The 26,964-nt window shown below is 41.8% G+C and overlaps 1 protein-coding gene across 1 annotated transcript in view; it reads left to right on the top strand.

Moving 5' to 3' along the window:
• RALGAPA2 (Ral GTPase activating protein catalytic subunit alpha 2) overlaps nt 1-26,964 on the top strand; it is a 341,780-nt gene that overhangs the window by 20,787 nt on the left and 294,029 nt on the right. Inside the window, exons 2-3 of the mRNA XM_025876863.2 lie at nt 10,929-11,039; nt 16,117-16,166. Of these exons, the coding sequence (XP_025732648.1) occupies nt 10,929-11,039; nt 16,117-16,166 (161 nt within the window). The remainder of the gene's footprint in view (nt 1-10,928; nt 11,040-16,116; nt 16,167-26,964) is intronic.

The following is a 26,964-nucleotide window of genomic DNA, read 5'->3' as shown; positions in this document are numbered from 1 at the left end:
CCCCCCACCCCCTCCCCTCTAGAACCCTCAGTTTGTTTTTCAGACTCCATCGTCTCTCATGGTTCATCTCCCCCTCCAATTCTCCCCCTTCATTCTTCCCCTCCTGCTATCTTCTTCTTCTTCTTTTTTTTTTAACATATAATGTATTATTTGTTTCAGAGTTACAGATCTGTGATTCAACAGTCTTGCACAATTCACAGCGCTCACCATGGCACATACCCTCCCCAATGTCTATCACCCAGCCACCCCATCCCTTCCACCCCACCCCCACTCCAGCAACCCTCAGTTTGTTTCCTGAGAAATATTCCATTGTATATATGGACCACATCTTCTTTATCCATTCATCTTTTGAAAGGCATCTCGGCTCTTTCCACAGTTTGGCTATTGCAGACATTGCTGCTATGAACATTGGGGTGCATATGGCCCTTCTCTTCACTACATCTGTGTCTTTGGGGTAAATACACAGGAGTGCAATTGCCGGGTCAGAGGGTAGCTCTCTTTTTAATTATTTGAGGAACCTCCAGACTGTTTTCCAAAGTGGCTGTACCAACTTGCATTCCCACCAACAGTTTAAGAGGGTTTGCCTTTCTCCACAACCTCTCCAACATTCATTGTTTCTTGCCTTGTTAATTTCTGCCATTCTAACTGGTGTAAGGTGGTATCTCAATGTTTGATTTGAATTTCCCTGATGGCTAATGATGATGAACATTTTTTTTCATCTGTCTGTTAGCCATTTGTATGTCTTCTTTGGAGAAGTGTCTGTTCATGTCTTCTGCCCATTTTTTGACTTATTTGTTTTTTGGGTGTTGAGTTTGAGAAGTTCTTTATAGATCCTGGATACCAGCCCTTTATCTGTAGTGTCATTTGCAAATATCTTCTCCCATTCTGTGGGTTGCCTCTGTTTTGTTGACTGTTTCCTTTGTTGTGCAGAAGCTTTTTATCTTGATGAAGTCCCAAAAATTCATTTTTGCTTTTGTTTCACTAGCCTTTGGGGATTATCTTGAAAGAAGTTGCTATGGCCGATGTCAAAGAGGTTACTGCCTATGTTCTCCTCTAGGATTTTGATGGATTCCTGTTTCACATTGAGGTCTTAGATATATACAGAACATTCCACCCTAAAACAGCAGAATACTCATTCTTCTTGAGCGCACATGGAACTTTCTCCAGAATAGACCACATACTGGGTCACAAATCAGGTCTCAACCGGTATCAAAAGATTGAGATTATTCCCTGCATATTCTCAGACCATAATGCTTTAAAACTGGAACTCAATCACAAGAAAAATTTTGGAAGAAACTCAAACACTTGGGGTACATCTTTATATAGAATTACGTTTACGTGTGGACTGTCAGTCCTGGATAACAAAGTGTTAATATCTTCCTGACTTGTAAGAATTTTACTTTCTACATCTAGTTTACCTTGTAAGTATAAAGAAATGAAAATAATCCATCTTAGTAGGATGGATATCTTTTACAACCTCTTCAATCATACTGATAATTGTTTCCTGTTCAACTCTCAGATTTTATTTTGGTATTTACAAGGATGTTTTTGCATGCAGGTAACAGAAAACCCAAATGCAAATGATAAGGAATTTTTTTTTTTCTCCTATAAAAGCAGCCCCAAGGCAGGGTGGGCCCCAAGCCAGCTAATTCATTCAGCGGTTCTGTGATGTTGACAGTCCAAACTCTCTCTGCTTCCCTGCCTTGCCATCCTTAGTATCCTCAGTGTGGCAGGCTTGTCCTCAAGGTGGCCAAATGCCTGCAGCCCTTAACAAGCATTGCACCCAGACAGAACAACGTCCAGAGGCAGGAAAAGAGGAAATGCTTCTTTATCTTTCTTTAAAAACAATGAATCTTTTCCAAACATCTCTGTCAGAATTCTTCCCATTTATTACTGAACAGTGTTGGGTCATAGTTGAGCCTAAACATCACTGGCAAGGGGTGTGTTGGCACCGTAATTGGCTCAGCAGCATCAGGTCCTACCTCCTAGGGCCAGGGATAGGCCAGCCTCCCTGAAGGACATGACTTTGTGGGGGAGGATGAGCCCTGAACAGATAGGGGCTCTGTTAGGAAGAGGAAAGGTCTGTCTGTGGGAGTGGGTGGGGTGGAGGGCTGGAGGGAAACCAACAGTGTCTCTCTAGGCCACTCTTACTTTTTAGTTTAAATGCTGTGGAGAATATCTATGGAAGTAAATCATCAATCATGGTAAAATTTTGGATACATGTATATCTTTAGGGAAGAATTTAAAATTTTGCACTATAACTGGTATATACAATATTCCTATAATATATGCAGGAAACAAAACTATCAGCAAAACTAAAAGATGAGTTCACTTTTTGCAAATAGGAATATATAGTCTAGGCCCCAGTATGCTTCCAGAATCATTATGCCGGGGTTCTAGGGGCCTTTTCCTTCTCTTGGGCCAGGCTGGTGGTGCTTGGGTGTAGAGGCACCTGTGTATCTGCTCTTAGCCCTGGAGAGGACTGAAAATTGGATTAACAGTGTGGATGGGGCTCGCTTGAATGTTGGGGCAAAAGCCTGATTGGCTTGGATGCTTGCTTAGGTGGGTGGGTTTAAAGTGTTTATTTTTTTTATCATATATCACAAGTTACATATTTATGAAACTTATTCTTTTATATATGTATTCAGAATTTAAAACAATTAAAAAAATCCTTTTTTATGTCTAGCATCTGGCCTGTGCACACATAAATACATTCAATTGATTCAAGGTCAAAACTGAGACTGGGGTGCTTTTGAGTGAATATGGAAACCAAATTGAAGAAAAAAGAAGTGAAGAGTTAAGGAGCATAGATAATGACCAGATAGATGATGGGGTCTTTGGTTTCAAGGACCTGGTAGGGTTGAAGAGTTGCTGGAATTAGCTTTCTAGAAGGGCTGAGCAGGGACAAGGGGAAATGGCAGGCGACAGGAGAGAGGAACAAAACTGGGACCCCAGATGTGGGGAGGTGACAAGCAGTGCCTGGGTCTAGGTTGTGCTGTGGACATGCATTGTGGGAGAGGGGGTGGAGGACAGCCTCGTTGGGGTGAGGAAGTCAGGCACGACCTTTGTAAATGCTGAAATCAGTACCGGTTACAAGAGAAAGAGTGAGCCAGGCCCTGAAATCTTCTGAGAGCGTGCCGGGGTGAGTGAAACACTGTGTGCAGCTTGGGTGGGTGGGCTCGTTGGCATGTAGACTGGTTGTTCGAATAGCAGAGAGGTGTTGGTGTGCCATGGTCTGGATATTGCAGTGGGGAGCAAGGAGGATGTCGATCTGGTCTTAGGCCCGCTGGCATATGGTGTAGGATAATGAAAGGCTTACCTGATAGTCCACGGCGAAGCAATCCCCTCAGGGGAACCAGAATGGATGTGGTGCAGGAGAGGGGATTTGGTAAGCTTTATTGGATATAGGGGGTGGAAGGGTTGTGGTTAGGAAGCTGGGGTGAGATTAGGTGATGCCCAGAGCCGTATGGAGGTGACAGTCAGAGATGTGGGTCATGTGGGAAGCTTGGATTTCTAGGGACATGGATGGAAACCAGGGGGAAGGCCAGGGGGGACATCCCTGGTGTGTGCCTAGTCTAACGGTTGTCTAGTTATTGAGTCTGGTGTCAGGCGTCTTGTGGTAGGGAGGTGAGGAATAGGGGCTGGGTGTCATGCAGGAGCAAGGAAAGGATCTCCTCATGTTGGGGTGGGGTGGAGTAAGGGTTATCTTCAGTACATTATTGCTTAACTTCTGGATGACTCCAGGAGTAATTCCATGTCAAATACATCCAATGATATTTATACCTAAAAGTGGATGTGGATTGAAAACATGGCACTTTGAGAGAGTTTTTCTGAAATTTGAAGTCTCCATGGCATCAGAAAAAATGTGCTTGCAGAATGGACTTTGATCTTTGAGTTCTTAAAGCTTTGCAGAGCTTCTAGAAATAACTTTGCATGGTGGGGTTTTGGGTGGGTGTGGTGTCACACCAGGTGTCCTTATCTGCAAGCTGACTTTGGGGGATGAGTAGGGCCAACTCATGATTCACCCTTTTCCACCAGACTTCTCACACCACGTCCTTAACCACATCTCCTTTCAAAGCCCTGATGTACTGGGGCTGAGCCTTTCATCTGCTAGGTAAATTAGTATTTCATCCACATCAGGATTTTGCATTTGCATATAATCAGTACCAGGGACATTTTTAGGTCTGTAAATAGATGCATTTTTCAGATGTGTATTTCTCTTTAATAATAATGATGATGAAAGTGTTGATTTACCATTGAAGCACAATCAGCATACCTGCTGTCTTATGACCTGATTACTTTCTGAGTCTCGAAAGGGCTTCATTGTGTGGATTTTACTTCCTTACCAGGTACAAAGCTCCGGGTCATTCATCTGCCCTTGACACAATATACTGCACACACAGGAGGTTCTAAAATCTACTGGCCAGTGTCAGGAAAAAGAGTCTTGCCTGCATCCTGGTTAGCATGGATTACTGTTGACAGAAAGTTTGTATCAATGGGCAGCCTCTGTTACTCAGATCCATTTTTTTCTGCTTTTCCTTATAATGTTATCCTTGGGGTCATCTCTTCATGGGCTTGCTGGCCTTCATGGCCAGTGAAGCTGCTTGGTGATGAGTTTCTTCTTCCCCATCAACATTTCCACAGTAATGTTGAATAACAGCCCCTCCCAAACCTCATGGCTTACATAGGCCTTGTGGCAACAAGTGTCTGTTTTTCTTCCTCACCAATCTCCGTGGTTGGGGTAGTTCTGCCTCTGGCTGCAGGTTGCTTGGGCTTAGCTCCACTGTGGGTTGGGTCCAGCTTTGCTCCTTGAGTTTCCTCATATCCTTTAGACCAGAGACTACCTGAGGTTCTCCAGCCACCACTGGGTCATATTTCTAATGACTGGTTTCCCCAAATCATTTGTGGGTGTGCATCATCCAAAGGTGTGGCTTCAGGTAAAGAATAATTTGTGGCATTTTTACAAACTACCACAAGAGGGAAAGAGGACAAGGACCAAGGCAGTTGTTAAAAGGTGAAATCACCAGAGTCATATTAGTTTTTTTAAGTAAGAGTGCACTACTAATGACATTTATCCTTGTCAGTGTTTTCTGTCTTACGTCTGACTAGTTTATTTTCCTTGTCCTCTCTGTTTCTAAATTATGTTTATTTAGGTTGTCAGGTTCACCTTGAATATTTATTTCCCCTTTTTCGGTATAACAGACTGTAATCTTGCGCATTGTGCTTTCGGTACCATTGTCTAAGGAATTTGAGTAAAATAGTAAATGATATCGTCTTCGTCTACACATTGATGTGTAGGAAGGTTCTTAGTTCTCTGGGGGGAGGGGGTAGTGGGAGGGATGGAGCGGTAGGAAGGACTGGGAGGGTCATTCCCTACTAGGGAAGAACTGAACTGAGCTCCTTGTTCCTTTTGAGGGTTTGCAGTGGGGCTCCTGAGTGGGATAAGGATCTTTCCCCTTCCTTTGGTGCTTCCTGGGGGCTGCTGAAGCAGGTTTTCGTGAGACTCTATTATGATCCTCTCAATTAAAAAAGGTAGAAATGGTGTTGAAAAAGATTTTATGTGGAAGGAAATGGAGGGATAATCCCATTCATTGCTTTCATAGATTTGTTTGTTGGTAGTGCTTATTGCTGTATTGGGATCAAATTCCATTTAATAAGGCCAGTCTCATTAAGTGTATGAGTTTCATGAGTCATTGAGTTTTACAGCTTCACAGATAGGTGAAGCTGGTTATTCCCACCTAGTGAGACGGCCTTTGTCAGGAGCTAGGTAATGACAAAACAACTAACATTTATATAATGCCAACTGCACTCTGACATGCTCATTTTATCCCCATGGCAGTCCTATGATGTAGGAACCATTGTTGGCCCCATTTCTGAGATTGAAATTGAGGAGAGTGCTTAAAAACTTGTCCAAGGCCCTGTAGCTTCTAGACTTTACTAGAAGCTGCTTCTAGTAAAGTTTGCTTCAGAGGTTTTTTTTTTTTTTTAAGATTATTTTTTCTCACCTAAATTTGTTTTTTTTTTTAAGATTTTATTTATTTATTTGACAGAGAGAGACACACAGCAAGAGAAGGAACACAAGCAGGGGGAGTGTGAGAGGGAGAAGCAGGCTTCCTGCTGAGCAGAGAGCCCGATGGCAGGGCTTGATCCCAGGTCCTTGGGATCATGCATGACCTAAGCCGAAGACAGATGCTTAACGACTGAGCCACTCAGGCCCCCCTGCTTTGGAGGTTTTTGCCCTCAGCCTTTGCTATTGCTTTTCAGCTAGATAGGGAGAAATAACAAGAGGTTTTAGCTGGACAAAGGAGTGGGAGAGATGGTAGCTTTTGGTGTGGTTTATAGATTAAAATACAAACAGTTTATTGGCTCTTGGTTGGTGGTAAAGGAGAATGAGAAATTAAAGATTTTTTTTAAAATGCAGGAATGATCCCTAGCTCTGTAAAGCTGTCTGCTGGTTGTTTCTCTGTGGTTGGTTTGAATGTACTTCTTTCTCTGGGCTTTGTGATGATAGTAAGGCAGTGTACTTGTGTCTGTGCCAAATACTGAAAATCAACACCTCAAAGGCAGTTTGTGGGCCGGGGCTCTCTTGTTCAGCACTTGTCCCCGCTCTGTCTTCCTCACTGCTCACCACGAGTGCTATGGGAGGGGAATGCTGTGAGCTCCTTCATGGGGAAATTGGCAGTTCCCATTTTCAGTGCCACTCACTCCCCTCATTTCTCACCTGTCCACTTATCTTCCTGCTCTTTTTCATCTGGCTCTCCTTTACATCTCCAAGGTGATGATTATTTTTATATATTCCTGACCTGATTTCTGGTTTTGATGTATTCCCCCTTCTCTCCGAGGCCTTTGTGTGGTTCAGATTTGAGTTGGGGACCAGATAGGATTTCTGCCCACATTTCTGACTGACTGTGTTACCTTGGGCAGGTCATGTAAGATCTAGAACCTGTAGTTTATTTTCATCACACCTGCCCCATCTACCTCACAGGGTTATGGGTGAGGGTCAAATAAAAGAAATTCCTGAAAGTGTCTTTTAAAGCATAAATGTATAACATTAATTAATATTCCCAACCTCCCCAAGTGGCTTTGTCTACTCCCTGCTTTGATACCCTGCATAAGCTTTGGTCATGGTGCCTTTTGCATTACTTGCTTCTGTACCCTCGAAGGCCCTGTGTCTTACTCTCTTTGAATTTCTTAGCACTTGGCTCAAGGCAAGTTGGCATGGGTACTGGCTCAGTAATGTTCAAGTGAATTGATAAAGAATATCTGCCTAAAGGATGTTTCTGATCATAGTTGTTTTGTTTGTTTGTTGTTCATTGTTTTTTTTCTGAACAAAGCCTTCCTCCTCATCTCTATGCTTTTTGAAGTTAGCCTTGTTAAAAATCAGCCCGTTCTAATTTTCTTGTGTTCCCTTTTGCAGGAAGCTAAATTCCAGTATCTGTGGTCTCCTTCAAGATCTAGGCTTACTTTTAAATATTCATCTGATGAGTCTTGCTTTTAAACAATCAGACAAATCAGTTCTTCCAGTTATTGAATTAGAGATATATAAAATATTTAATATTTATTTTTTGTTTATTCATTTAACAAATATGCCTTGAGTACCTTTTGGGTACCAAACTCTGTTCCTGGAGCTAGGAAGAGAGCCGTGAACAAATCAGATGAGATTCCTGACCTTATACAGCTTCCATTCTAGTGGAGTGTCAGTCAGTGAAGAAGGAAGTCAATGAATCTTAAGTGCTATAGGAGGGAATCATGTGAAGAGGACTCCTAGACCAGTGAGCAGTCCTCACATTTATAAATAAAACTGAATGTGTTACAGATGTCATGCTCTTAGTTTCCCTGTGTATCAGGTTACCTGAAAGGTATCTAACGGTCTTGATGGTGGGTACTTGAAGTTCTGTCCCATTCATACCTCATCCACAAGAAAGATACAGAATGGCTGAGGAGGAAAGTGGCTATTTTCTGGACTTTTGGTTTCATGAGAGCACCTCAGTCCGTATGAGTGCTCCTCAACCTTGACTAGAACCCTCTTTGTTCAGGTTGCTCTATTTGAGTATCTCTGATAGACCCAGGGGGACCCAGGGAAGATGAGGGAGTCATCGATCACCTAGTAACCTCGCTGTGTCATATTGCTGTGTCAGTGCACCCACATCCTCAATGCCAGGGAAACTGCTTGCTTGCTTATGGCATTATATATCCAAGGCCTGTTCACTGGTGAGCAGTCAGGCATCCAGCCATTGCAGAGCCTGTGAAGGAAGAAGGTAGGGCGAGTGGATGGCATGTGAAGAGTGACATACAGGGGCACTTTTAGGTTTCTTTGAAGAGGTAATGTGTGATCCCAGTTCTGAAGGATGAGAAGGAATGAGCTATATGGGGATCTGGGGGTAGGGACAGCATACGAGAGATGCCCCAAATGGAGAACGTGTTTGAGAAATTCAGGGAATAGAAAGAAGCCACGATGGCTGGAATGTAGGGTGTGAAGGACAGAGTGCTGTGAAATGAGGTTGGCATTGAATGGAGGAAACTACACAGGGCCTTGTAGGCCGTGGTCAGGAGTTTGGATTATAAGTACTACTGGAGGCCACTGGGAGGTTTTGAGTGAAGGAATGACCTGGTTTAATTTACAGTGCTCAGTCTTTCTGCTGACTGCATGGTGGAGGATGGCCTGTGGAGGGGAGGAGTGGAAGCAGGAGCCCAGGCAGAGGGCTTGTTGCAGTCTGGGTGAGGATTCATGGTGACATATGCCAGGCAGGGCCGAGGAGGGCTTGAAGTACCCAGTGCTGGAGCATGTTGGAGGTAGAACTGACACCCCGGAGATGGGCTGTGAAGGAATGAGAAGAACCTGGGATGACAAGCAGCTGGGTGGGTGGCGGGCCCTGAGGGAAGAATAGAATTTGAGGGGAGAACAATACTTTCCTTTGTACATGTTTGATTTGAGGAGCCTTGTAGTCCCTCAGGTGGAGAAATCCAGCTGGCAGCAGGCTTTGAGAGTAGAGCTTGCAGGGTGAAATCTGGAGTCCTCAGCAGAGGGGTGAAATCTCTTTCTTGATAGTACCCAGGATCTGAAAGTGGGTGAGACCATTTCTTTCCTATAGGCATATGATCTAATTAATGGTTTACACGTTGTGGCCTTTATCCTATCGTTTTATGTTATATGTGTTAACATCCATATATGTTACAGGCCATTTCTTTTTTTTCAACTCTTCAAGAAAATATTGAACTAGATAAATACTGTGCTAGGTGCAGAGGACGTAATGACGTATGGGATGGACTGAGGGTTCTGTAGGGTTGGTAGTATCTCCAACAGAGAAGACCTATCATTCCTTCAGAATTAAGTCAAGAATTCCAATGGGAGGGATTCCACCAGGTATTAAGTAAAGTGAGATATGTTTTATGACCCAGAGAGAACTAGCTGGTGGGGCAATAGCAGAGGCACTGACCTAGTCTCTGGGCAGGCTGGGGATGTTTCAGCTATCAGTGAATGCCAATAGGAGCTGGCAGGTGAAGTATGCTTCAGAGGGAACAGTTAGCAGTGGGTGGGCCAGCAGTTCATATTGGGGTAAAAATGAACAGAATCCTTTCTTGGAAGTGCACATTCTGTGGAAGGTACTCAAGGATTCCTTGGCCAAGATTATGTAGCTCATAAGAATGTAAGACTAGTTTCATTGCTACCTGCTTTCACACAGGTAAATTTGTTAGTTACTAGGAACTTCCATTGCTCTGTGCTATTATTTTGGGGCAGAAAATAGAATGTGAAATTGGCAGCTGATACAACTTTACACACATTACACGCATTATTTCAAAGAACCAGGTCAGGTTTTTTTTGGTATGAAAACCCCTTTGTGGTTCTCAGAGGAAAACAACACCTTAGATTCACCAGCATTAGTGTTAAGTTTATAGAACTTAAATATGGTAATGGATGTGTTCATATATAGTCACAGTATTAGGACCCCAAAATTCAGTTGAATCCACTTTATCATAGATTGAATAGCAGCACATTTGTTTCTTGAGTAATCCTTGCAAAATTCAAAGAAGCTGTTCTTAATTTTCCCGAGATGACTAGTGTATTCTTCCCAAGAGCTAACACCTTGGTCAGGACCCTGTTTAAATGGCACAACCAATCTGTTTGCCAAGGAAAATGTACAGCCAAGGAAAATGTACAAAGGTATGTTGACAGTGGATAAGTACTCTGACCAGAGTTGTGAGGGATACTCGGGCCCCTGGATGAAGTGGCTCTGTTGCTGCTGAACCCCAGTAGTTACCGCTGGGCTAAGCTCCCTGCACAACCTGCAGTCCCTGGTTGAGCATACCTGGTGCAACAGGGAGAAACACTGCTCAGGGCAACTCTAGGAACACATGGCGGGCTTCCCTTTGTCCAAACAGGAGTGGAACAGCTCACCTGGGAGCGGGAGGGAAGGCTTTGATCAGTGGCCAAGGTGGAAGTGGGTGGGTGTGCTGGGGAGTGCCTGCTAGTACTCTTGAGCTGGTGTCAGGTCAGCTGGGAAGGAGGAGAGACTGGGCCATGTAGGACTCCAGGAGCAAAATTGTTTTTCAGATGTACAAACCCCATCCCTCTCCTCATTGAACTTCTATTCCCCACCCCCCACAGGAAGGCATCTTGTTCCTCCCCAGACTTGTACTAACCTCTGGCCTTCTAGCTGGTGTTTGAGAGCTGTGCCCCCATGGTTCTGATACCCTTGAATCTGTCTCCTGCAGGGGTCTGCCTGTGCGGGAGGGGCCCTAGGCCAACTAAGATCTCTTTGTGGAGAACAAATGGGTGGGGATACTATTGTCATTGTTCTGTTTTGTCTCATAGGGGGATAAAACTAGTTTTTACTTTCCTTCATTTCTGAAAAGGTTGTTTGTGAATTCTGATATTTGATCTGACAGTTGGTAAGATTATTGTCATAATGGTAACTTTTTCTTTTCAGATAATGTGGATGCAAGTGATCTTAAGCAGTTTTTTGAGACCAACTATTCTCAGATATATTTCATCTTCTATGAAAATTTTATAACACTGGAAAATAGTTTGAAGTTAAAAGGTAAGCATTTCTACAAAAAGATTTTTTATATATGAAGTTGTTTTTTTTTTTTTTTTTTACGTTCAGAAAGTTTTAGAGGTTGTCTGTCACGAGTCACAAGTTATATGCTTTTAAGCTTCCTTTCTTGCCAGACTCTTAGCAAAGCTGGGAGATCGCAATGGTTAGCATCTTTGTTTCCCTGGAACCTTCTCTCATACAGCTGTTAATTGAACAACAAATGGCTACAGGGAAAATGGAAGGAGAAACCCGCAGAAGTCATGAGTTCCACAGGAATAATATACTTAAAAAGAAAGACATAAAAGTAATATGTGCACACTATAAAAAAATTCAGACTCCACTAAAGGGTTTGAAATGGGGCATCTGGATGGCCTAGTCGGTTAAGTGTCTGCCTTTGACTCGGATCATGATCCCGGGATCCTGGGATTGAGCCCCATGTCAGGCTCTCTGCTCAGTGGGGAGCTTGCTTCTCCCTAACCTCTGCCTGCCACTCCACCTGCTTGTGCTCTCTCTCTCTCTGTCAAATAAATAAATAAAATCTTTAAAAAAAATAAAGGGTTTGAAATGAAAATTGAACCGTATGTTTTTGCCCAGACCCCCAGTCCTGCTCTGCATGCAACCACTATTAAAAGTTTCATGCATTTCTTTCTATATGTGTTATTAATGTATTATGTTTATATCTGTTTATGGTTATACCCTTATATACTTATATAAAATATTCTTTGAAAAATCAAGCCAATAATGTCACACTGCACAGTCTGCTCTGTATTTAGGTGACAGGATAGTGTAGCCTGGGGAGCCACACTGGGTTTGGATCCTGGCCCTATCCTTCCAGCTGTTTCTCCTTGGGCAAGTTACTGCACATCTCTCTGACTCAGTTTCCTCCTGTCAGCATCAAACAGGTTAACATGTATCCTCGGATTTCAGGACAGAGTATGGCACATAGTATGTGCTCAGTAAGTATTAGCTGCCATCATCACCTTCTTATTTGTTTTCATGTAGTCCATTTTGGAAATCCTTACATGTTAGCACACTTATTTCTACCTCAGTTTTATTTATTAAAAAAGTATTTTTTTTACTTGAGTATAGTCGACACACCATATCACATTAGTTTCAGATGTACAACGTAGTGATTTGACAAGTTGATACGTTATGCTCACCACAAATGTAGCTGCCATCTGTCACCGTACAGCATTATTATAGTACCACTGATTGTATTCAGTATGCTGTGCCTTTCGTCCCCATGACCTTTTCATTCCATAACTGGAGGCCACTCCCCATCACTCATTTTATATATCCCTCTGCCCCCTTCCTTCTTACAACCATCAGTTTGTTCTCTGTATTTATAGGCTTGATTCTGCTTTTTGTTTGCTTGCTTATTCACTTGTTTTGTTTTTTTTAGACTCCACATATGAGTGAAATCATACGGTATTTGTCTTTCTCTGTCTGATTTACTTCACTTAGCATAATACTCCCTAGGTACATCCATGCTGTCTTAAATATCGAGATCTCATTCTTTTTTATGGCTGAGTAATATACCATTATATGTATGTACCACTTCATCTTCTGTTGATGGACATGGGCTGCTTCCATATCTTGGCTATTGTAAGTAATGCTGCAGTAGGCATAGGGGTGCATATATGCTTTCAGAATGTTGAGTCTGGTTCATAAACTGCCACAACAGTAGTGGGAACTCTGGAGGGAAGCCAGGTTCAGGAGGTAGGAGGATGAGTGCAGCTTTGGGCAGTCTAAGTTGAGATGCCCATGGGACACCCAGGTGTAGGTTCTGGCTGGGCAGTAAAAATGTAGGGACGGGAGCTTGGGAGAAGAGAGGTGCAATCATGCTGTTGCCAAGGGACGTGTTCTTTGTAGAGAGAGTGACAGTAGGATTTGGGGTAAGTCCTTCTTTTATTGGGCAGATAAAGAGGAAAGATAAAGGAGTAGTGTATGGAGCTGAGAAGGGGCTTCGATGGCAGGAAAGCATTTTGTCATAGAAGCCCAGAGAAGAAAGAATTTCAAGAAATGAAATGTCAGCAACGTTTGATGATGCAAAAAGTTGTGGAGCAGCTGGATTAGGAAGTGATAGTGCATTGAGGAGGTTGTTACTGAGTACTGAAAGAAAAGTCTAGGTGAGTACTGGGATCCTAAGCCAGACAGAGAGATGGAGTGACTAGGGGTGAGACCGTGGAGGCTACACACAAGAATACCCTTTTAGAAAGTTTGACGGTGAAGGCAGAGGATCATAGCCTAAGGTGTACCTTGGTCAGGGGAGGGTTTTACAGGCTGCATTTACCTGTTTACAGGCTGGCTAAAGGGAGATGACCGATGGTGCAAGGTGATGGGGGACATGAGTTGAGATGGAGTCAGGTATACAGAAGAGGATGCAGAGAAGAGTGTATGGATGCCCTGACTGCTTCTGCAGAACCTGAGGCAGACATCAGGCATGGAGGGGAAAGAACGTGGTGCAAGGCACTGGTGGTGGTCTTGGACACAGACCAGATGGCTCAGAGTCTTACAGAATGCTCCAGGTTCTGGATGGTCATCAAGTCAAATACGGCCATGTGCCCAAGGATGCCAACAAGGGGTTTTGTTTTTTGTTTTTCAATTAATTGCTCAGTTTTTCCCCTGTGAGTTAAAAATTGACATACATCTTGAGCTTAATTTTTTTCCCAAATTGGTAGATAATTCAAATATGAAACAATCTGGTTTTTATCCTGTTCCCTAGTTTTGTCCCACTTAACTTTTTTTCACAGGTGTGTGGAGGAAAAATGTGTGATATTATGGGTAATCAGAATAGCAAAGAAAGATATTAGAATCCTTGTCTTAAAAAGCCCTGCAACCAAAACACCCCATTTTTAAAGGCTCCTCTGTCCCTCCTTCTAACCCTCTTTTACTGTCTCTGTCCTTTTAGAAGAAAATGTACTTGTTCAAGAGTGTATCAGTTTCTGCTGCATAACAAATTGCATTTTAAGCCATCCCAAAACTAAGTGCCTTAATAAAACAACCAGTCATTTAGCTTACAATTTTCTGGGTTTATTGGGCAGTTCTTCTGGTTTAGGCTGGTGCATGCCTCTCCCATCAGCTGGTGGTTGATGGCCTCATTTATGTGTCTTGTAGTTGGCAAGCTGTTGACCAGGGCACTCCATTCTTGCAGGTTATCTTGAGCTCCTTTACATGCTGGCCTTAGGGTTCCAAGCTCAGAGAGTGCATAAGGCTTTTCAAGCTTGTGCTTCCCTCACATTTGTTAATGTAACATTGGCCAGAGCAAGTTACATGCCTCTCCGATGCAAATAGAGAAATAGACATCTCTTGATAGGAGAGGAAAAATTCTTCATTCTTACAGTCTACTACAAACAATCATAATGAAGAACCAATAAAAATAGGGTTGAGATTTTAAAGTTTCTTGCTTTTAATACAATCTGTGTTTTGATTAGAGTACCAGGAAGAAAGTGTACCAAAACAACAGAATGAAGGAAAATGTTTGCTATGAATAATGAAATCATCTTGTGGTAACTTCAGCCTTCCATTATTTAGGCCAAAACCCAAGTTTATTGACTCTGCCTTCAAAATACATCCAGAATCATTGGCCTCTTCTCACTGCCTGTGCCGGTAATGCTGGTGCTCCCATTATCCTCACCTGGATTATTGCAGTTAGCCTCAGAAATGGTCTACCCCTTTCCACACTTGTGATTCCCCCTCCCCCCCCCCCCCAGTCTCTTCAGAAGAGCAACTGGAGTGATGCTTTGAAAATATATCACATCATGACTCAGCACTCCATACCCTCAAATAGCGTCCCAATTCTGGAAGTCATTACAATGGCCTCAGACCACCTTACCTGCCTGCCTTTACCCTACCTGCTTTCTAACCTCACCTGGGGCAGTTCTCCCCCTTCGCTGCAGACACAAGGGCCTTCTCGCTGTTTCCTGACCATGCCAGGCTTGCTCAGCCATAAGGACTTTGTCCAATCCCTCTGCCCGGAACAAATTTCTCCCAAATGTCCGTATGGCTTATTTCCTTACCCCCAAGTGTCTATGTGTCTTCCTTCCTTACCTTTTTCAGATCTTTGCTCGGATGTCGTCTTATCAGCCAGGTGTTCCCTGACTTCCCTGGTCAGAATTGAATACCACCCATTTTGGCATTCCCCATTAGCCTTTCCTCTTGGTTTTCTCATTTATTGAATACCTCCTCCAGCCAGAATATATCTTCCTCAGGGCAAGGATTGTTGTGTTTTGTATCACTCCTGTATCCTCACGGCCTGGAGGAATCTCTGACAAAGACATTCTTTAGTATTTGTTCAATAAACATATGCCATCTTATCTTACTTCATAGAGCTGTGGGGATTCCGTTATATCAGGGGTCCACAACTTGCAGCTGACTGCTTGTTTATGCAAATAAATTGTTGGACACAGTCATACCCATGCATTTATGTGTTACCCATGGCTGCTTTTGCGCCATCATGGCAGAGTTAAAATGATTACAAGAGGGGCCTGTAAAGCCTAAAATATACACTGTCTGGCCCTTTACAGAAAAGGTTTGCTGCTTCCTAAGGTAGATGCTGAATGGCAAGCACTTAGCACAGGGCCCTTGGCACAGAGACTGGACGATAAATGTAACCGGCTGCTATAGGTTTTGTAGTTTCTATTATTGTCACTGTCAAAAGGACAAGTGCACATGGCCTGAAGACATGCATGGCTTTTCATGGTTATGACTGCTCTGTGCCTCTTCACATCAAAAAAGGTAGAACGCTTTCTTTGCTTCTGCTGTGCATTCCTTCATAATTTGAGCTCATAAGTAACGAATTGAGAAATGATAAATTGCCGTCTATGGGTTGATGGTGACTTGGAAAATGTGGAAGCTGTGTTTAAACAACTAGTGAGGAGTGGCTCTGCTAGAGGTGGACTCAGGCAGTGTGGTTTGGGTATCTATCTACATTCCTGACACGGATTCCGTGCTACCTCCTGGTAGTTTTTGAATAAATGAGTGTATGTTGAAGCTTAAATGTTTTCAAGATAACGTAATTTTTAATATCCTAAAATTTATGCATTGTCATGATAACTAATGTTTTTTTGGTATATTCCAGGGAATAAGTCACAAAGGGAGGAGCTGGACTCCATCCTCTTTCTTTTTGAAGTAAGTGTTTGTTAAATTTGTTTAGCTTTTAAGATTCTTGTTGGCTCTTTAATTTTACTTGAAGACATAAAAAATGATGGACATGTATTTCCTTCCCTCTACTTTTACAAACAGTTCTGCAAAGAATATTCTTGGGATTTTTAATTTTTTTTTGCAAACATGTGGGAGAATTTTTCCTGTATGGTTACCTAGATGTGAAGTTATTAGATGGAAATGTATCCACATTTAAAATACTGATATTGCCAAATTGTTTTCAAAAAGGTCATATAAACTTATATGGACACTTATATGGAAGTTGTGTGTAAATTTCCCTAACCAACACTGGAGATGATTTTTTTTTTATATATATGCAAACTGACATGTTGAAAACCCACTGTTTTCAGTATGTATTTTCCTGACTACTAGTGAGATTGTAATCTTTGTATGTGTCTGTGTGTCCGTGTGTGATCACATATTCTTTTCAAAGTTGGATCAGTATATTTGGGTGTGGTTCTTGATCTATTAAGCTTAAAGTCTTGTCCGCATGTATTAGACAAGTGGCCAGATTACTGATACCTTGAGAGCTACACTAGAACTAAATTGTGGGTTCTGAAAGTTAATTGTTGGTTATCGAGAAATTATTCATGGTTTGAAGAGACATGTGCTTAGGTTGGTGTGAGATCAACTTTATGACTGTAAAGGGAAGACCTAATGTATATTTGTTGTGGAACTGGCTGAGGGAGAGGCCAGGGGAGAAGGCTCTCCATGGACTTTTTGGGTTTTTGGAGTAAAACAGATCTGAAGACCCCCTGCCCAGTACCTGGCTCATGGCTGGCACTCAGCGACTGTGGTTCCCCTTTCTCTCCTTTGAGGGCTGTACTCCTTCCCCAGAGTAAGAGACATTGATTCACTGTATATTTTATGGTGGTTATTGTGTTTCCTGTGGTAACCCTCCTGTGAATGAAATTCGTACAGAGGAGCTGTCTTTAACAGGAGCTTTAATTAAGCCTGTCTCTTAATTATGTATCTACTAACCATTATTTGCTTCAACTATCCCATTAATTTAAATTATCTTATTTATGTAGCAGTTGATACATTTACTAAAGAACCTATAATATATATGCAAATTTGAAGCATAGTGCTAAAGTCCATTCTCTTGATACCCACTCCCCTCCCTCATTTTAAGAACTAGAAGCTACCTGGGTGCTTCTCCTTGATCCTGTTCTTTTTCTCCTCTGAAGGCAGTCACTCCTCTGCATTATGCTGTTACCCTTCTTTTTTTAAAAATGGTTTTTAACACAAGTATTCATATCCCTAAACAACGCAATTTTGTTTGGTTTTGAGTATAATAAAAATGGTCTCACATGGTACATAATCATCTGTGGCTTGCTATTTATATTCAACGGTATTTCTGAGATTTATCTAGGTTTGTGAGTTTAGCTCAAGTTCATTCATTCCATCCCCACTGCTGGATTAAGTGAATACGTATGTATGATTTATTTAATTCCAAATTTTGTCTACAGATTTTTTTTTTTGTTTTCTTGGTGGACAGTCAGATTGTTAATAATGACAAGCTTGCCATTTAGTCTGTTTTCTTGTCCTAGAGTGCTGGCCCAGCCCTCCAGGACATGGATAAATAGACACAACAAAGATGGTCATCCTGCTTCTGATTTAAAGAGTTCTGTTAATGTTTCATCATTCAGGGCTTCCCTGGCCTCCTGATGTTTTATTAATGAAGTTTTCTGTAAATTTTCAGTAGATACACTTTATCAGATTAAGTTTGCTTCAATTTCTAGTTTGGTAAGGTTTATAAAAAGTCATAGATAGGTTTTGAAGTTTCCAAATATATTTTTTTTCTTTATTAACTGAGATAATCATGTGATGATTCTTCATGAATATAAATGTGGTGAATTGTAGTTCTGAATTTTGGAGGCTAATACTTTGCATTTTTGGATCTCTGTTCACAACTGAGATTGGCCTAAATTTCCCTTCCTCACATTGTTTCTGAATGATCCTGATATAAAGGTTGTAGAACCTGGTGTCAAGTATTTCTTTTTCTATTTTATAAAATAGTTGCATAAGATTAGAATGATGTGTTCCTAGAATTTTTTTAGTTTTTCCTATAAAAACCTTCTGAAACTGGTCCTTTATTTTTTGTTTATCACTCATTCAATTTCTTTAATCATTTTAGGATTATTCAGGTTTTCTTTTTTTCTTGATTCAGATTTGGTAAATTATATATTTTTCTAAGAATTTGAGGAATTCTAAAAATTTTTGATCACACCAGAGTTTTAAAATTTTTTGGCGTAACTCTTCTTTTAAGGGTCATAATTCTTTAAATTTTCTCTGCTCTGGATTAATCTTCTTTGTCTTCAGTTGTTATGTGTATTAGACACTGTATTAGCAGTAGTCGCAGTAAAATACTTGTGTCACCCTTTACGGGTACCATTTTACTAGCTTCTCCTTACCACTGCAGCAGCTTTAAACTCCGTTCCCTCTCTAATTGTTCCTTTAAATGCCTTTTCTCTCTGGCTTCTTTTAAAATCTTTTTCTTAGTCTTTGGTGTTCTGTAGCTTCACCACAAAATGTCTAGTTGAAGATTTCTTGTCTTTCTTGGTATCTATGCATTTCCTGTATTTCCTTTTTAGACCTCTTTTGTGTTCTTAAACATTTAACATGTAATATTTCATATTCTGTATCTGATCATTCCAGTATCTAAGTAAAGTCTTCGGTTTGCCTAAATCTGCTGTCTCTCACAATGGCTTCTTTTCTAGCATGATTTGTGGTGGGATTTTGAGACCAGATTTAATTGAACATAGATTTAATCTGTTTCAATTCCTGTGTTTTTCTGGAGGGTTTGTCTTTCTTTGCCAGGTGGCTGGGAGTGTTCTTGGTTGGAACCACTTTGGCTCCATTTGAAGGTTCTGATTTATTAAGGGAATCTCAGGCTCAGTTCCTCAGATGTACCATGTGGTGAGAACTGGGGTCTGGAGGGCACAGACATCTAGATCTAGAGATTCTGCAGTGAAATTGGCGTTAGTTCTCTGGCACCCTGAATTGTTTCTCTTGAGCTTGTTGCTTACCGATCAGGTTTTGGCCACTTCCTTCTTCTTACTTCCTTTCCTACCATTTTTTAAGTCCTTTGCTAGTTTCCCAATGTCCTGTAAAGCCCAGAAATGTTTTGAGAATTATCTTTGGTGTCACTAATTTCAAGTCTTGTCCTGTAGCAGGAAAGCCTGTCAGAGACAGAGACCTATACCTCCCACAGAGGAGATTTTAATACCCTCTCCTCGTGTCCAGAAATTCTAGATTAGGGAGGATGTTATTACAGATACATTACCATCTACAGAGGATTAGTTGCCTATATAATAGAACAAATATATATTATTCAAAGCTTCATAAAAGTTTCATTTTGCATAGTAAATATGAATGAATAATGAACCAGCATTACTTTTGTTTATGCTTATGTTCTCTTTCTGTCTCTGGCTTTAGAAGGTAGGTTGTAATTTGTATGGTTCATTTTGAAAATTAAGTAACTTCATTGCTATTTTCTACAAGTTACTGCCATATAAAGAAGTGGTTTATGAGGATTCAGAGGTAAATACTTATCAAGGTGTAAATAATTGGGGAAGGCTTCCTTTATAAGAGGTAAAATTATTAAGACATGTTAAATCACAGAAGGGATATCATGTAAAGATAGCCTATAAATAAAAAGTGGATTGGAAGAAAGCAGAGAGATGAGAGAGTGAGGAAGGCTCGGAAGGAGAGTGTGTAGGGAGACCTGCTGCCTGTCTCTGTAAGTCAGGGGACATCTGGAAGGGATCCTTTGCAAAAGGAGGCAGTAGTGTTTAGATGTAATGAGCGACTGGAGACCTTACAGTGCTCTGATGAAGCAAGTGGTGTGCAATCAAGGCTGCCAGCCCAGTTGAAGTTGCGGTTTCAGGCAGCAAGCAGGCCTTTCTGTCTGACTTTATCTCCAGCAGGAGCACTTGTACTCATTGAGGTTGACCTCCAGACGCCTTTACCTGTGGCTGCAACTCTGTGCATCACTTTGGTTGCTGCTTCATGGGGATGTTTGTCACATTTTTTTTTTTAACTGAGGTTCGCTTGTTAATTTTCCTCTTCTTTTAAAAATATATTTAATCTGTCATTGCCATGTGTTTCAAGTGGCAGTGGGGGATGATGGTGTGGGACCCCGTAAGATGAATTTACATGGCCATCTTGACCACAGTGTAAGTGTTGTACATGGCCATCCTGTGTCATCCTTTCCTTCTGAAGCGGATTCTGCCTTCCCAGTTTTTATCAATGGAAGACTGGGGTCTTTGTTGTTTTAGGTGACTTGTCCAAGATTGCACATCTATCAAATGGTAGATAGAGACTTAACCTCTGGTCTCATTGTAGAACCCATTTTCTTAACTCAGTGCCATGCCACCTACCATGTAGGAGTCTCAATACTCTTCTGCTTTTCAAGCTGTATTCCACAAGCCATGTCTACCAATATGTATCTATTCTTGTATAGTTCATTCATTTATTACACACATTTATTGGATGCCAGCTACGTGTTTCAGGCAAATTTCCAGGTGCTGGAGATATGGTGGTGGGCAAGTCAGACAGAACCCCCTGCCCTCATTGAGCATACATTACATTTCATACTAATGGAAGCATCCATGGGTAACAATGGACTTAGGCCAGAGCTCCAGTAATGACCTGAGTCACAGAAAATTCTGAATGGCCCTTTGTAGAAGGGATACTTTGGTGGCAGCCCTTGAGGTAGCTACCTACATAGGGGAAAAGGAGGGCTGGTGTGGAAATGTAAGGCACCTGGTGAATGGGCCTCAAGGTCAAATAACTTTGAGAACCTTCTATATTAGGTAGTTAAGAGGTTGTTTTAATGGCACATGGGATTTGTTTTAATCAGATGTGGTAAGACAGGCACACAGACATGACAATGGTTGCCATAAAGGAAGAAATATTTATTGTACTCACAGGAGTATGATAGAAACAGGAAGCATGGCCTGCCAGCAGGGCTATGAAGAGAGAACCAGAGAGCACACAGAGAGCAAGCAGAGAGAGGGGAACTGAGGGTGGGAGTCTTCATTGTGGCTTTTGAGGGAAGGAATGGGCAAGGCAAGGCAAGCAAGCTAAACTGGTTTAGGATTGGATAGTTTGAATAATTTTGGCAGGCTCTGGGCTGTAGAGGGGGCCCCTAATGGTCTAGTACCTAGTCCCCAGGTGATTTGAGCAGGAGGATAGTGACCCAAGTCTTGAGAGCCCATAAAAGAAGGTGGTTGTGGGAATGGATTTTGGTTTGGTTGGTTTGCCCATCAAAGGCATGTTAGCAGGTACTGTGTGTATGACTTGGCTAACCCTGGAAGGGGCAGTCTCTCTGAGGTCAGCAAGGTCCCAGATGTTAGAGCATCAAGAATACAGAAAATGAGAGCATATAGTTAATACAGAGATGTTGTTTCAAGCTGTCTGCCATGTCCTATGCCATTTACCTTTGGTACAGAAATGCAGTCATTTGGAGTTATTCATTTATGCTTAAGGAAATTCTAGAATTTGATAGCAAGGCATTTCCTTTCCCCCACCCCCTCACCCCAATTAAAATATACATTAACAGAAGAGGTTTAATTTCAAGGCTTACACATGTTCTGACCTCCGAATGTTACTCATTCATCTATTTTTCAAAGATCATAGAGTTAGACATCACAGATATACAGGACATTTGACTTCTAGATTCCTTAGTTTTAGATTTATCCAAATTACCCCACCAGATTAAATAAGCCCTGTTTTTTCCTTCCTAGAGACCTGCACAGGTTCTTTATAGCTTCTTATAGTGTGGCCTGAGCTGGGCTAACATGAGCCCCTGCAGGGTCCCTGCATGTTTTTCTTCCACATGTTGTTGGGGGTGTTGTTCTGTGGAAGTGCTCTCTCATACACACACTGCTTTGCTTACTGCCCCTTTACCTCTTTTTGCATAGTTTTACTCCTGCCTCTTGGTTTATGCAATTCTTTTTTCGGGAACTGCCCTTTGCTCTCCTCATCCTCTGGCCCATACTTTCCAGCTCTGTTCAGACCCATTGATTTCTTCTGGCAACTCCAGCTAGAGGTGCCCATTTTTTTCTGTGAACTTGTATAATACACTCCTGTGTTACCATTTCATTATAGCTGGATGTTCTTAGTTTTCCCTGAAGGCGGCTGTGCCTTAGCTTCCTAATGAGACTGTAAAGTTCCTGAGGCCAGCAACCATTACGTATAATTCTTTGTAGCACACCCCCCCCCCCCCGGCCCCCGCTGTGATTTGCACCTGTTTATATTTATTGTGAGATTAAAGCCTCTTAAATTCTCATCTTATCTCCCATGGGGTTATTTGTTTTTTTTATGTTAACATTTTCCTTCCTCACCTAAAACTCTCTGGATAAAAGAAATAGGAAGAAGGTAGCTTTAGATCAGGCATTGATCCTGCTGAGCTGTGTGGCCTTGAGGTGGGTACTCGCCCTTTCTTTACCTTGGCTTCCATGTCTGTAAGGTGAAGGAGTGGGACTGGATAGCCCTGAGGTCTCTTGAAGCTCTACCAACCCATAATACTACAAATCAGGAAGTTCACAGGCAAGTCTTTTAGAATGAAATTTAATTTCATCCTTCTGTTTAGTTTTAAGTACTAAATCAACTTGACTCTGACTAGCCTTTGCAGATTTAAACATCTCAGTTGCTTTTTCTCTAGGGCAGCTCTGTTCAATAGAACTCTCTGGAATGATGGGAATGTTCTGTGTTGGTGCTATCTATCCAATTAGGTAACCACTAGCCACGTGGGCTGTTCAGTGCTTGAAATGTGGCTCTTGTGACTGAAGTTTTAATTTTAAATAATTTCCTTTGATTTAAATTTTAAAATTAAATAGCCTCATGTGCCTAGTAGCTACTCATTGGACAGAGAAGCTTGATAGTCTATCAGCAGAGCCTTGTTACCTTATTTCTCTTTGCTAAACAGTTGGTTAAATCCTCAGCATTTGTGTCCTCGTAGAGCAGGGGACTTAAGGTTTAGGGTTTTACTGACATGGTTTCCCTGGGCTTCTCAGGCTTTGTTACCAAAGTGCCCTTGGCTGGGGGGAAGCATGGTTCCAAAGTGGCCTACGCAAACATAAAATTGAAAAGCCACACACAAATTCATTCTATTCTTTTCATGCTTGTTTTAGGATGAAAATAATACTTTAAATAAGGGTCAAATTAAGTAGTACTTCATCTCCATCACAGCTCCCATCTTCTCTGTACTCACTCGCCTCATCCCAAGATAAAACACTTGAGTGTCATTTCAGGGGGCGCCTGGGTGGCTCAGTCGTTAAGCGTCTGCCTTCGGCTCAGGTCATGATCCCGGGGTCCTGGGATCGAGCCCCGCATCGGGCTCCCTGCTCAGCGGAGAGCCTGCTTCTTCCTCTCCCACTCCCCCTGCTTGTGTTCCCTCTCTCACTGCGTCTTTCTCTGTCAAATAAATAAATAAAATCTTAAAAAAAAAAGTGTCATTTCAGGAAGATGTATTCTGTTTCTCCTCCTGCCTTGTTTCGGTGGGGGAGATTCAGGTCGGAGAGGCCTGGGTGCTAGGGGCAAACCGTAGCAGGTGAGCCACCCAAAGAGTGCCGATGATCTGGGGGCTTCTTCAGGGGCACACAGAGGAAGGGGAATAGACTATGGTCACTAGTGTTTGTTTCTCCTTTACTATTGAAGATGAAGTTGGTTGTTTGAAATTTACTGTAGGCCTCCTACCTACCGTCTCCCTTCCCTCTCTGTGGTGTGGAGGTAATGCTGGATTGGAGGCAGGACTCATGCATACAGAGTCTTGCTGGGTATAGTTAGTTTGGGAGTCATAATGGACTGGCAGTGAATCCAGGGCTGTAGTGGAAGCTGTCTTACTTTAATGGAATTCAACACTGGTTCTCTTGTTCTTTATTGCTCCAAATGAGCTTATATAGATAGTGGGTTTAGCCTCTAATTCTTTTCCTCAAAATAGGGGGAAAGGATTTTTACTAGCTTTTCTGATAATAGTAACATAACTGGATCCAGTGCAGTGCCCAGAGTTGTGCAAAAGAAGGTGAAATGAATGGCTGGTTTTCACTCTCTGTACAGTTGCTTTGTATTTGCTGTCAGTAATTTGAGTTTTGATATTTTTTCCAATATAGATGGAAATTATAATTTTCACACTTAATAGCATCATCCTACCTCAGATATTAATAACAGAAACATTTCCTGAAGAAAAACTAGGATTATGAATATAATAGGATTACAAATAATTCTGAGATGTTTGTTTCCATTTCTCCCCCTCAACCTCCCCCCACCTCATTTTCCTTCCCCCACCTTCTTTCTTCTTCCTTTGGTGGAACTGCATATCTTTTATAACTCTTTGCCAATGAAAATGAATCCGAAGCTCCTGCAGGGGTTCAGTGGAAAAGCTTAGACTGAATCATAGACAGACCAGCACATTCAGGGCAGGTACCAGCAGGATTAAGTCACAATCCTTTTGCTTTCTTTATATAATGGCTGACACCTTTTCTTACGAGCAAATACCACATAGCAAGACAGCAGAATTGTAGTTTTGCAATTAACTGGTTTCCACAGCCCCTGCTTTCCTTTGCTTTATTTGTTATGACTTATTTCAGACGGTCCAGTGTGCAAACATACTTCCACGCTACTCCTTCCTTCTCATGCTGAGTGAAGGACTTCCTTCCACAAACCTCTCATGTTGTTACTGCTTTTTATTCTTTTTTCCACAAGGACCACTTTACTGTTATTGAGTGGAGGAGGGGCAAGAACAAATAAAATGAACAAGAAAAACAGATTCTTCTTAAATCCTTGGAATTTAAGTCCTTATTGAGGATTTCAAATATTTTGATGCTTCCATGGATTTTTTTTTTCTTTTAAAAGAATGATGCCAACTTTAAATGCAGCTCCTGGGTCACTGCAATAATTCTAAATGACTGATTGCAATTGGGAAAAAAAAACAAACAACAAAACAAACCTAGTGTTAGTTCACATTCCATGGAGAACATTTTAAAAAGAACTGAGCCAGTAGAGACACCCATCTCCAATCCCCAAAGCTGTCCTGAATTCCAGTTGGTGAGCAAAATCAGTGCCACTGGTTGTCCTGACCAGAATGTTAGGTCACTTTTTTATGACATGAGGGGTATATTTTAATGTGTTATATGTATTTTAAATGATAAGAGAGGTATGTATGTAATTGTTCTGGCTTCACAGCATTAGTCATACTTGTTTTTATTAATGTTGAGCCCTTGATTGGGAACAACTCCAGAGGATAGCAGTATTGTTATGGTATAGTGTGATCTGCTTCATGATAACCCTCGAGGCCCCTGTGCAGGGATCACAGTAGAGGCCCGGACGGCTAGTCGTGCGCTTTCTCATTTGTCTCACATGTTCCTTGCGGTGGTGAGTTAGCTCGGAAATCACTCCTCCATTCTGTGCCCTATAATGGATACTGGGAGAATAATAAAACATAGGCCCCAGGCCTTTCATTTCTATAGCCCGTGGTTATACTGCTGTCCACTTTGAATCATGAAATGTTTATGATCTCTGCAAATGGGAAGATGGAAACAAAATATAATCCCCAGTCCTTTCTGGGGATTCTTTGAATGCATTGTTTGTGGTTAAAATTTGATTATTTTATTACAGCATGTTAATAATTTGAATTAAACTACAAATGTCTGAGTTGAAAGGAGCCATTTTCAATGGATGTTTTAACTTGAAAATTTAATATTTAAGTCTACAGTTTTCTTTATGCCTTGAAACTTACAGGTGAGAAACTTGGGATTGACCCAACAGGATATACTGAATTACTCAATTCACCTTGGGGAAGGGGAAACCGGAGACATGTTTGTGGAAGTCTGAAATTACATTCTGGTGATTATCTGTTGCAGCCCAGATGCCCTGAGCTTCCTGGCGTGCCAGCCCCTCTCACATAGTGTGCTGCTTGACTCATTGGTAACTGACACCCTCAGAACAGGTCCACTGAAAGGCAGCACTAGCAGATACTTCCAAGAACCCTTTAAGGGGCAGATGGTAGAAATGGCATCAGGGCTAAATATGTGGAAAATTCACAATAGCATGTTGTATTTGTTGGTAGAAGAGCAGAAGATATGTAAAGAGTTTTTTTCTCTCCCTTTAAATTGATTTAAATTAGTGTGTTAACATGATTTGGATGAGTTGGTTTCTTTTTTATAAATTCAGGAGAGAGTTGTACAAACATATGCTGTAAATTTTCGATGGCTTGTTTTGTTTGAATGTGTAGTGTGGTGTCTGTTACAGAGTGACACCTAGTGTTTGATGTGCTTGTGACACTGGCCCGGTTGGAATGAGAGTCTGGCTTGAAGTCTGCATGCAGTGCACCAGCTGTTCTTGCAGACCTGGGCATTCACTGAGTGAACTTGGCGGAGTGGCCGGTCTTGGGCCGATTGCAGGTCTGTGACACTTTCTTCTCCTTTTCTTTTTCTTTCTTTCTTTCTTTTTTTTTTTTTTTTTAAGATTTTACTTACTTATTTGAGAGAGAGAAAGTGCATGAGGCGATGGAGAGACAAAAGGAGGGGGAGAGGCAGAGGGAGAAGCAGGCTCTCAGCCAAGCAGGGAGTCCCATGTGGTGCTTGATCCCAGGACCCTGGCATCATGACCTGAACTGAAGGCAGATGCTTAACTGACTGAGCCACCCAGGCACCCCTCTGTGACACTTTCTAATTGTGTTGAGGCAAGCATTTAAATCCTCTTAAGTTTCTGGGATGGTGGCAACCACAAGGTGGCATCTCACTGAGGCTTTGTTAATTCT

Source organism: Callorhinus ursinus, unplaced genomic scaffold, assembly GCF_003265705.2.
Source record: "Callorhinus ursinus isolate GAN/ISIS: 27379988/994484 unplaced genomic scaffold, GSC_fseal_2.0 scaffold29, whole genome shotgun sequence".
Classification (NCBI taxonomy): Eukaryota; Metazoa; Chordata; class Mammalia; order Carnivora; family Otariidae; genus Callorhinus; species Callorhinus ursinus.
This window is presented reverse-complemented; position numbering and strand designations above follow the sequence as displayed.